The sequence below is a fragment of the Lytechinus variegatus genome, chromosome 11, assembly GCF_018143015.1.
Source record: "Lytechinus variegatus isolate NC3 chromosome 11, Lvar_3.0, whole genome shotgun sequence".
NCBI classification, from domain to species: domain Eukaryota; kingdom Metazoa; phylum Echinodermata; class Echinoidea; order Temnopleuroida; family Toxopneustidae; genus Lytechinus; species Lytechinus variegatus.
Genome location: NC_054750.1, coordinates 21,471,548 through 21,483,838, shown reverse-complemented (window position 1 = coordinate 21,483,838; position 12,291 = coordinate 21,471,548). Strand labels below are relative to the sequence as shown.

General features: G+C 42.1%; 1 protein-coding gene and 1 long non-coding RNA gene across 2 annotated transcripts in view; one reads left to right on the top strand and one right to left on the bottom strand.

Annotated features, from left to right (window-relative positions):
- LOC121423786 overlaps positions 1 to 6,756 on the top strand; it is a 31,675-nt gene extending 24,919 nt beyond the window's left edge. The window contains exons 3-4 of the mRNA XM_041619274.1: positions 4,791 to 4,869; positions 5,459 to 6,756. Of these exons, the coding sequence (XP_041475208.1) occupies positions 4,791 to 4,869; positions 5,459 to 6,563 (1,184 nt within the window). The 3' untranslated portion in view covers positions 6,564 to 6,756. The remainder of the gene's footprint in view (positions 1 to 4,790; positions 4,870 to 5,458) is intronic.
- Positions 6,757 to 6,954: 198 nt separating this feature from the next.
- LOC121423787 lies at positions 6,955 to 7,936 on the bottom strand. The gene is made up of 2 exons (XR_005971309.1): positions 7,104 to 7,936; positions 6,955 to 7,048 (listed from the first exon to the last, which is right to left on the bottom strand). It is a non-coding gene; the product is annotated as an uncharacterized LOC121423787 (long non-coding RNA).
- Between the last annotated feature and the right edge of the window lie 4,355 nt (positions 7,937 to 12,291).

Below are 12,291 nucleotides of genomic sequence, written 5' to 3'. Positions count from 1 at the left end.
CCTTCCCCTGTAGCACCATACCCTTGTAGCGTCGTACGTTTGTAGCACCCTCCCCTTGTAGCATTCTCACCTTGTAGCACCCTACCCTTGTAGCACCTCCCTGTGTAGCACCCTACCCTTGTAGCATACTACCCTTAAGCACCCTCCCCTTGTAGCATCCTCTCCTTGAAGCATCCTACCCTTAAGCACCCTCCCCTTGTAGCATCCTCCCATTGTAGCACCCTCCCTATGTAGCATCCTCCCCTTGTAGCATCCTACCCTTGTAGCACACTCCCTATGTAGCACCCTCCCCTTGAAGGCATCCTCCCCTTGTAGCACCCTCCCTATGTAGCACCCTCCCCTTGTAGCATCCTACCCTTGGTACACCCTACCCTTGTAGCATCCTACCCCTGTAGAACCCTACCCTTGTAGTATCGTACCCATGTAGCACCCTCCCCTTGTAGCACCCTCCCCTCGTAGCATCCTCCCTCTGTAGCACCCTACCCTTGTAGCATCGTACCCTTGTAGCACCCTCCCCTTGTAGCATCCTACCCTTGTGGCACCCTCCCTATGTAGCATCCTACCCTTGTAGCATCGTACCCTTGTAGAACCCTCCCCTTGTAGCATCTTCCCCCTGTAGCACCCTACCCTTGTAGCACCCTCCCCTTCTAGCATCTTCCCCCTGTAGAACCCTACCCTTGTAGCATCGTACCATTGTAGCACCCTCCCCTTGTAGCGTCGTACGTTTGTAGCACCCTCCCCTTGTAGCATTCTCACCTTGTAGCACCCTACCCTTGTAGCACCTCCCTGTGTAGCACCCTACCCTTGTAGCATACTACCCTTAAGCACCCTCCCCTTGTAGCATCCTCTCCTTGAAGCATCCTACCCTTAAGCACCCTCCCCTTGTAGCATCCTCCCATTGTAGCACCCTCCCTATGTAGCATCCTCCCCTTGTAGCATCCTACCCTTGTAGCACACTCCCTATGTAGCACCCTCCCTTGAAGGCATCCTCCCCTTGTAGCACCCTCCCTATGTAGCACCCTCCCCTTGTAGCATCCTACCCTTGTAGCACCCTCCCCTTGTAGCATCCTCCCATTGTAGCACCCTCCCTATGTAGCATCCTCCCCTTGTAGCATCCTACCCTTGTAGCACACTCCCTATGTAGCACCCTCCCCTTGAAGGCATCCTCCCCTTGTAGCACCCTCCCTATGTAGCACCCTCCCCTTGTAGCATCCTACCCTTGTAGTACCCTACCCTTGTAGCACCCTCCCTTGTAGCACCCTCTCCCTGTAGCACCCTCCCTATGTACACCTTACCCTTCTAGCATCCTACCCTTGTAGCACCCGCCCCTTGTAGCATCCTCCCCTTGTAGCATCCTACCTTGTAGCACCCTCCCATATTCCATATTATCATGGAATTGCGGCATATTTTGATTGATGTATGTTACAGTATCGTTCAGGGGCGCGGCCCACCCGTACCCTTCTAGCACCCTCCCTTGTAGCACCCTCTCCCTGTAGCACCCTACCCTTGTAGCATCCTACGCTTGTAGCACCCTCCCCTTGTAGCATCGTACCCTTGTAGAACCCTCCCCTCGTAGCATCCTCCCTCTGTAGCACCCTACCCTTGTAGCATCGTACCCTTGTAGCACCCTCCCCTTGTAGCATCCTACCCTTGTGGCACCCTCCCTATGTAGCATCCTACCCTTGTAGCATCGTACCCTTGTAGAACCCTCCCCTTGTAGCATCTTCCCCCTGTAGCACCCTACCCTTGTAGCACCCTCCCCTTGTAGCATCTTCCCCCTGTAGAACCCTACCCTTGTAGTATCGTACCCATGTAGCACCCTCCCCTTGTAGCACCCTCCCCTCGTAGCATCCTCCCTCTGTAGCACCCTACCCTTGTAGCATCGTACCCTTGTAGCACCCTCCCCTTGTAGCATCCTACCCTTGTGGCACCCTCCCTATGTAGCATCCTACCCTTGTAGCATCGTACCCTTGTAGAACCCTCCCCTTGTAGCATCTTCCCCCTGTAGGCCTACCCCTTGTAGCACCCTCCCCTTCTAGCATCTTCCCCTGTAGAACCCTACCCTTGTAGCATCGTACCATTGTAGCACCCTCCCCTTGTAGCATCCTCCCCATTAGCACCCTACCCTTGTAGCATCGTACCCTTGTAGCACCCTCCCCTTGTAGCATCGTACCCTTGTAGCACCCTCCCCTTGTAGCATCCTACCCTTGTGGCACCCTCCCTATGTAGCATCCTACCCTTGTAGCATTATATCCTTAAGCACCCTCCCCTTGTTGCATCGCACCCTTGCAGCACCCTCCCCTTGTAGCATCTTACCCTTGCAGCACCCTCCCCTTGTAGCATCCTTCCCCTGTAGCACCCTACCCTTGTAGCGTCGTACGTTTGTAGCTCCCTCCCCTTGTTGCATTCTCAAATTGTAACACCCTACCCTTGTAGCACCTCCCTATGTAGCACCCTACCCTTGTAGCATACTACCCTTAAGCACCCTCCCCTTGTAGCATCCTCCTATTGTAGCACCCTCCCTATGTAGCATCCTCCCCTTGTAGCACCCTACCCTTGTAGCACCCTTCCCTTGTAGCACCCTACCCTTGTAGCATCCTACCCTTGTAGCACCCTCCCCTTGTAGCATCTTCCCCCTGTAGCACCCTACCCTTGTAGCAACGTACCCTTGTAGCACCCTCCCCTTGTAGCATCCTACCCTTGTGGCAACCTCCCTATGTACCATCCTACCCTTGTAGCATTATATCCTTAAGCACCCTCCCCTTGTAGCATCGTACCTTTGCAGCACCCTCCCCTTGTAGCATCCTTCCCCTGTAGCACCCTACCCTTGTAGCATCGTACGTTTGTAGCACCCTCTTCTTGTAGCATTCTCACCTTGTAGCATCTTACCCTTGCAGCACCCTCCCCTTGTAGCATCTTACCCTGTAGCACCCTACCCTTGTTGCGTCGTACGTTTGTAGCACCCTCCCCTTGTAGCATTCTCACCTTGTAGCACCCTCCCTATTCCCTATGTAGCATCCTCCCCTTGTAGCATCCTACCCTTGTAGCACACTCCCTATGTAGCACCCTCCCCTTGCAGCATCCTCCCCTTGTAGCACCCTCCCTATGTAGCACCCTCCCCTTGTAGCATCCTACCCTTGTAGTACCCTACCCTTGTAGCACCCTCCCTTGTAGCATCCTCTCCCTGTAGCACCCTCCCCTTGTAGCATCGTACCCTTGTAGCACCCTCCCCTTGTAGCATCCTACCCTTGTGGCATCCTCCCTATGTAGCATCCTACCCTTGTAGCATTATATCCTTAAGCACCCTCCCCTTGTTGCATCGCACCCTTGCAGCACCCTCCCCTTGTAGCATCTTACCCTTGCAGCACCCTCCCCTTGTAGCATCCTTCCCCTGTAGCACCCTACCCTTGTAGCGTCGTACGTTTGTAGCTCCCTCCCCTTGTAGCATCCTTCCCCTGTAGCACCCTACCCTTGTAGCGTCGTACGTTTGTAGCTCCCTCCCCTTGTTGCATTCTCAAATTGTAACACCCTACCCTTGTAGCACCTCCCTATGTAGCACCCTACCCTTGTAGCATACTACCCTTAAGCACCCTCCCCTTGTAGCATCCTCCTATTGTAGCACCCTCCCTATGTAGCATCCTCCCCTTGTAGCATCCTACCCTTGTAGCACCCTACCCTTGTAGCACCCTCCCCTTGTAGCACCCTACCCTTGTAGCATCCTACCCTTGTAGCACCCTCCCCTTGTAGCATCTTCCCCCTGTAGCACCCTACCCTTGTAGCAACGTACCCTTGTAGCACCCTCCCCTTGTAGCATCCTACCCTTGTGGCACCCTCCCTATGTACCATCCTACCCTTGTAGCATTATATCCTTAAGCACCCTCCCCTTGTTGCATCGTACCTTTGCAGCACCCTCCCCTTGTAGCATCCTTCCCCTGTAGCACCCTACCCTTGTAGCATCGTACGTTTGTAGCACCCTCCCCTTGTAGCATTCTCACCTTGTAGCATCTTACCCTTGCAGCACCCTCCCCTTGTAGCATCTTACCCTGTAGCACCCTACCCTTGTTGCGTCGTACGTTTGTAGCACCCTCCCCTTGTAGCATTCTCACCTTGTAGCACCCTCCCTATTCCCTATGTAGCATCCTCCCCTTGTAGCATCCTACCCTTGTAGCACACTCCCTATGTAGCACCCTCCCCTTGCAGCATCCTCCCCTTGTAGCACCCTCCCTATGTAGCACCCTCCCCTTGTAGCATCCTACCCTTGTAGTACCCTACCCTTGTAGCACCCTCCCTTGTAGCATTCTCTCCCTGTAGGGTTAGGCAGCTGGTGAACTCCAAGATTTATTCCTTGAATGCTTTAGAACCTAATGGCGGCTCAGCTATACAGCCGGAGTATTTATGATAACAAGTTTCAGCTGCAGTAGAGTATATAATAACTTCGCTGGACCATATTATTATTGTGAGCTTGTGCCGAGTTGTTAAAGTTACATAATTATCGATGTCTGATTTAAAATATTAGTGACGCTGACTCTTACTGACATACATGTCACTGCTTAAAATGATCTGAGTATGTGGAAAATTATTTTTTTCCGGTCAACATCGTGCATCAGTTGAAATAGGCTTGATTGTGGGTTGCAGGGGCTTTCAAAAACGGACAAAATATACAACAAGCGTTCGCTCTTTATGTACAGACTTGCCATCAACTTTGACTACTGCCCCTTATGCTCATACTATTTTAAGGTATCAGAAAGATATTTTCTAATCTAAATATTATGAAAAATCACTTTAATCAGGTACTTGGATGCAAAGCAGAAACGAAATGTCTTCTTCTGACCCTGTAGCTACCTGGTATAACAATGAAAACAATAGAGGGTAAGTCTAGAGTATGGATGTGTGTGTTTGTGTCACGTGAGGGACAGATAGAGGTAGTGGGCGTGTACTATGTGTATGGGTAAAATGTTGGGTAAGGTGCAATTAATTTGCAATGCAATTTATGCTCAACAAGATATTTGTGCATTACTCCATATTTTATACAACGAGACTCGATGCGGGACCAGATACATGTGTAATGATATTGCATGCATATATGGCTGTGTAAATGAAAAGACGAAGTAAATAAAAACAAGCCTAAGAGAATAATCAAATCAGAATTTTCGCTTGCATTAGAAATTAAGCGTTTTCAGGCACTATAAATAGGAACTAAAATAATCGATTTTCCGTATGGTGATTCTTTTGGTAAATGATGAATTCATTCGATCAACATGTGCAAAAGTCAAGAAGCAAACATGAATTTAAGTGTGAGAAAAAGAGAGAGAAATAAAATTGATTTTCAAAATATAGAATATATATATATTGTGTTTATATGCATGTACGTAGGTTACGACATTTCGAAAATAACATTTTTTTTTCAATTCAATGTTAGTGAAGTTATCATATTCTATCTTTATTTTTTTTTATCAAGAACGATTGTTTCGAAAAGTGGAAAAGCTTGGGGACTTTATGGCTTCCAAGACACAAGATTGGAAAATACCAGGACACTGAATCAACTCATGGACAACAAAAGTGAGAGTCTAACTTTTTCTCTTCTGGCCAATGCCACGCAGCATAGAAAAGGCTTGCCCAACTATTACATTCACGGGACCAGACTTGGACTGGGAGAAGATTACTCGAGATGTAGCATAGTCTTTGTACACCTGCATAAGGCAGGAGGAACCACAACTAAGTCTGTATTAAGGAATGTTCGTAATAATGCACAAATGCCTGTAGTAAAACTGAGCAGGGAGACTAATACCGAAGTCTTTACTAGTTACATCAAGAACGGGCGGACATCGAAACCTACAGTTTTCATGGGAGGTTTTAGCTTTGGCATATGTGATGTTCTGAAGGGTAGACCTTGTACATACATGGCGGTTCTTCGTAATCCATATGACAGGATTATATCAGCGTACTATTTCTGTTATAACAGTCATCGCACCCTGTGTGGACCGGTGTCATCCAAAGACGTTTCCATTACTACTTGGGCGATCCATCAAGGAAGTCACTTCTTTAATCAACTTCTCATGCTCCCGGACACTTGTAAGAATGATTCCAGATCTCATGAGTATGTCAAGCGCTATCAAAACCATACCAGAGATATCCCGTACATAGAAAAACGCGAAGACGCATGCTGGTTCCAACAAAAGGCCCTACACAAAGAAACCTTAAAGAAAGACCAACGTCGTGCACTTCTACACTACATTCTTGAAAACCTAGAGAACTGGTTCGGGGTAATAGGACTTCTAGAGGAATATCAGTTATCCCTCGAACTTTTTGGAGAAGCTTTCAAAAGGAATTTTACGGCTGCATATTCAGCCCAGCTCAATACTGGAAAAGCAAGAAAAAAAGTGGATAACACGTCTGTCAAACAGATGAAAAAAGATTTACTTAATAGTGCTGAAGCAAGAGAAGCGTTATATGAAGATATCTTGATTTACGAGAAGGCTGTTGACATCATGAAACGTCAAAAAGAAGAATATTTTCGAATAAAGAATAGAAGAAAAATGTTAGGTTATGAGCATTTCCATTGAAGATGCTATGAATATAGGAGCTTCTGGTATTAACTGGGCCTAGAAGAAAGATTTATATCCATATTCCTATCGAGAACACATTAAATTAGTTCTAGGAATTGATCATGTAGATTCGCTGCTCAAGCGGCAAAGGGCGACCACCAACCCTGGCTTCGCCCCTGCCATTATCAACCAAAACCAACGTGATCATCGTCCTGAAATATAAAAAGAGTATAGAGAGTGAAAAGCTAATATCATCCATGTCTTCTTTATATTCATTTCACTTTTAAAAGCAGGATTTACAATGAGGAATTGAAACAATTTAATCACTTAATTCACGTCTCCAATGTTGGTCGCGAAGTTGGATAAAAGGATAGTGATGTAAAGACGTTTAATACTGCATATTCCTTTAAAGGGATCATTATTTTATAAACTATACATTGACAAATCTGTGAGAGAAGCATATGAACTATACGTTGACACAATTATGAAAAGGAGTGAAAAGCCTCTGTCGCCTAGTTGCAAATTTTGATCAGTCATATTTTGTTTAGATTCCTAGACCTTTAGAAGAGTGTATTGATGTGATTTTATCACTTGAGGGGGTAAAAATGATTTGTTTTTCATTGATTTATTTATTCATTCATGCAGGCTACTAATCGGTTAGTCGCATCTGCTGCGTCTTTCGGCGTATTGTTAGAGGGGGTTTTCGCTTCTCCCAAGCATTCATAAGCAAAGAAAATGTATAGTTGAGTTGAAAATGGGGCCCCCGTGCACCACTATTTTTAACCAACTTTTTTGTATTACCTGAATTGTTTAGTAATGAATATTAATGTTCCCTTTGCTAGATCATGTCCCATATATATGGGGCTCAAAATTGGAAATTTTGGCATCCATCTTGGATTTTTCATGAAAATCAATTATTCCCATATTTTTTTCCACAGACAATGTGACAATATTAAATGAATACGCTTTGCACTATGGTTTAAACAATATAAATCGATTGCAATCGTTTTCTTGGCAGAAGAGGTAAATATTTTTGGAGAAAAAAAATGAAAATTTATGCCCAAATTTTCATGCTTTTGGTCAAAACTTCGCATCTGCATTAATATATTTCTGTTTTTTATCATTAACATTAACAACTAATGCAGAATATCAGCATTCGGCACGAAAAGGATATATTAACGAGAATAATTATTTAATCCCCATTTACTGAAGCATAGTAGAATAATTAGAAGCAAGGAAATCCAGGTCAAATGGTGCACTTCGTATCTTTTACAAGGACAAACGTTCATCCATTAAAACAAAACGATGTATGATAAACACATTTACGCCTTTTTACGCATTCTTCTACACTCTAAAAAATGAAGTGCTAATTCAGCTCTTAATGAGCGTGTATAGTGACTGCACTTCGGAGTGCTGATTTGTCTAGTTCAAATTTGAACGAGAAAAATCAGCACTCCGAAGTGCAGTCACTATACACGCTCTTTAAGAGCTGAATTAGCACTTCATTTTTTAGAGTGTATGTACATAGATTACATTGTATTTACATTCATTCCTAATTTACTATATTATTGATATGTTTATTTTATATGAAATTGGATGTAACCTGTGAAATGTCAATCGGAATAGAATAAAATTTTAATCGAATCAAATTGAAAAAGAAATGTGTAAAGAGCAATGGGGCGATTCCATACGTGTCGTACAGGACATTTTGACAACAATTTCTAGTTTCCTAGCCGAATGCTTGAGCAATAAAATATTCCTTTTTGTCGATGATAAAGCTTTAGTGGGTAGTCATGTGAAAAACTAATAATCAACACAAAAAAATTATTATGAGTAAATTGTAGGTGAAAATGTTGTGTGTCGTGCGGGACGCAGAAATGTCCCGTACGACACGCAACATTTTTTTATTCACTTATGGACAACATATTTTTGTTGGTTGTCAGTTTTTTGCATGTCTAACCAGTAGTACTTTAATATCACCACAAAACAAATTGAAGTTCTTCGTTCGTTTGGACAGCAGGTTGAAAAATGTTGTGAAAATGGCTGATTTTTCTAGCATGGAATCGCCCAATGAACGATCACCTGGGTTTCTTTCTGACACCATCCATAGGCTGATCCGGGAGGGGGGGCTAAGGGCCTTCCTCCCCCGATTGACGGAGCAAAAAAGGGGAGAATAAAGGAAAAAGGAGGGAAAAGGGAAGAGGAGGAATGCGAGTGAATAAAATAAGATGAGGGGAAGACTTACAAATTCTTTCATGTCACTCGGTGACTAGGTGATTAGGTGATTTACATACCTTGGTCAATATGAAGCTTAAAATATCAAGTGTGGAAAGTAAATACACAAATCATATTTCAGATCGGGAATCGATTTTTTTTTAACAAATTGATTTTTTAAGTGCTCTGTAAACATGTAAGTTTTATGATCTGAATATTTACATTTTCCGATTGCGCTGCGCACTCGCAAAACTTGACTTGTCAGGTAGCTATTATTTTCGTGTATTCCATATTCCATAAAGTTCTAAAAATATCCCTATTCAGGTCATATTGTCAAAACGTATCAGCTAGCGCTGCACGCTCGCATTTTGATTGGTGAGTTATGTACATCTCAATATTGATTCTATAACAAACTACTTAAAATCCCCATTACATGACAGTTTATTAAATATTTCGGTCACATGGCGCTCACATTCATTGTTAAACATATCAACTCATGCATGCTATTCATAACTACAAAAGTGCTTAAAAGGTCCAGTTTTCAGGCCATGATATTAGCAGATTTCGCGTTCTCATTAGGCTCATTAGATTAATGAATGAGATATTAAATAATTTGATTTCCCTTTTTTAAGAATGGAGTATCGACAAGATTCTTCTCGCGCTTGGAAGATAGTCATCATTTTCATTTGATTACAAAATGTCCTTACAATGTCCCGGTCCTATGTCAAAACCCAAAGTTATAATAATTAAAAATATGAGTTCTTTATTAAGTGCGATCCATATCCACCTCACACTTTTCATACAAACTGCTTGAAATATATATTATAGACCATAAATCGACCCCTTTTCAGATCGGAATATCGAATATTTTCAGCTCGCGCGCACTTTAATTATTTTCATGAAAAAAATGTATTTAGAATGCCCAGATTCGAGGTCCACTGACAATTTGCATGAAAAAAATGTACCACGCGCATGCGTACTCTTATTCCGAAGACGCAAGTCATGAATATTCGTATCGGATTCCAGAACTGTGATTGGAAAAATAATTTCGCGACCAGCCCCTGCCATTCAGTGTATATTTTGCATTATATCCTACATGAGATAAATCCTGAATGCTGATTGGTTTAAATAGCATCATGTGACCAAACATATTCTCACTATTTGGCGATGATGTCGAAAATGAAACGCCCACCGAAGAAAATGTGCCATTCCGTGACGTCAATGATGGAATAGTCGACTATTCCACCATTGACGTCACAGATCATTGACACAGATCATGCAATCTCTCGGGCGCACCGGTCAGCGAGTTGAATCTACCGGGCAAGTCCCGTGAAGGGACGGCGCAGGCACAACTCCGCGTTCCGCTGAGCGCGTAGTTTCGGGAAAAGTAGATCAGTCTGTGCAGCGCGTTAAGAAAAGATGATCTACGTGTGCAAGAGTAGATAGACTATTTTTTATATGCCTTATTAAATGTAGAATATGAAACAAATATACCAGGCCTTTAATTCGAAAGTATAGAGGGAATTATTTATCCTCGGTTGTACTGGCCAAATTACTATTTTTCCCTCGGGGCTTCGCCCCTCGGGAAAAATAGTAATGCCAGTCCAACCTCTGAAAATAATTCCCGCTATACTTACTTAAAGCCTGGTATATTTGTATACATGCCAAAGACACGCCAGCGAAATAGAATTCATACCAACCAAATCTATATTACTATTTTGTTTAAACATCATACTTTATTTCTTCCTCATTACACATAAATGTTCAAATAATCAATAACACCAAAAATAACATAATTGAATTAGAATTCATCCAAATAAAATTTTAAAAGATTATTCCAAAAGCAAACAAAAAATAATAATCTGTATATACACACTGTAAAAATTGCGGTGTTAAAACTGACACCAATTGGTGTTAATAGAGGACTACACCCTGAGGTGTTAAAATTACACCCTAGAGATTAAATATAACAACAAAAGGTGTTGTGATAAAAACTAACACCACCAATTGAACACCGATGTAAAATAACTGGTGTGGTCCTCTACAGTGCGTATCAAAAAAAACGGGACAGATTTGAAAAGTCTATAAATTTTTTGTTTCAAATTATGATCTCTATATTTTGGTGTCAATACGTGCTCTGGAGTCTTATCCTTCAATTGCCATTAAAATAATTTAATTTCGTTCATGCTTGAGTGAGCAGGGAATGTTTTTGTCTGGGGTTAAAAAGGAGGCTTGCGCCAAAACTGCATAAAATGATAAATATGGTGGTCGGACTTCTTGCTCATCAGCAGACTTCCTCTTAACCTTTTCATTATCTTTGCCATAATTTTCGAATTATGATTATGCGGTCAAAATTCATTTCCAAATCTACTTATTTGCTTGAATAGTTCTGTTGTTGTTCCTTTTTAATCTGTTCTCTTTTAGCTTTGAATATTCCTTCTTTAGGCAAGACCATTTTTCTTTAAACCAAAGTATGGGAGAGTGTGTTTTTTTTTCAAATCCTTTCATTGTGTTACAAAGGTTATGGTGCGTTTGAACAGTGGCATACTGAGGGTGGGGGCTCGGGGTGCTCCCCCCAAATAAAAAAAATATTACCAAGGAAAAAAGGGAAAGGGAAATAACAGAAAACATAGAAAGTGAAGTATGATATCATTTTCTGAATATTATGACAAAATCACAAGATTGGATATTTTAATAACAAAGTGGAATTTTTGCTTGCTCGCTTCGCAACTTTTTAATACATTTTACCCAATCTGCCATATCTTGCTCCTTCAAAATTGACTCAATGCACCGTTGCCATTGAAAGACATGAATCCTTTCCTGTTTGTCCTGTCAAGCACATAATTAAACTTGGTGAAGGGTTCAATAACCCCTTGAAAATAGGATTCATGTCTTGTATAGGTACCATAGCATAATTTGTTTCACCAAATAATAAAGGAACCATAATATATTTTGTTTCACATGATAAAAGGATTTGAATAATCATAAATTTTCCCAATTAACATTGCAAATCTTCTTACTTGGGTTGACAAAAAGTCTCTTCTTTACTTACTTATGAAGGAAAATTCAAGGGTAAAAGAAGTTTAAATGAAAAACAATATAATTCAGGTAAATAAATAAATTTGTAAATGAAATTTGACAGCATAATTCGAAAATTATGGCAAAGATAATGAAAAGATTAAGAGGAAGTCTGCTGATTAGCCAAAAGTCTAATCATCAAATTTCTCATTTCTGCCATTTTGGCGCAAGCCTCTTTTTTAACCCCCGACAAAAACGTCCCGTGTTCGCTCAAGCATGAACACAAATTATTTTTTTAAATGGCATTTCAAAGATAAGATCTTAGAGCATGTATTAACATCAAAATATAGATATAATAATTTGAAACAATTTTTTTATAGACTTTTCAAAACTGTCCCGTTTTTTTTGATACGCACTGTATATGTACACCGGTTAACACCACAGTTTTTCTGTGCATGTATATCGTTAACAATTTATAATCACAAGGCAATGGTATTTTAAAAAATGATATTTT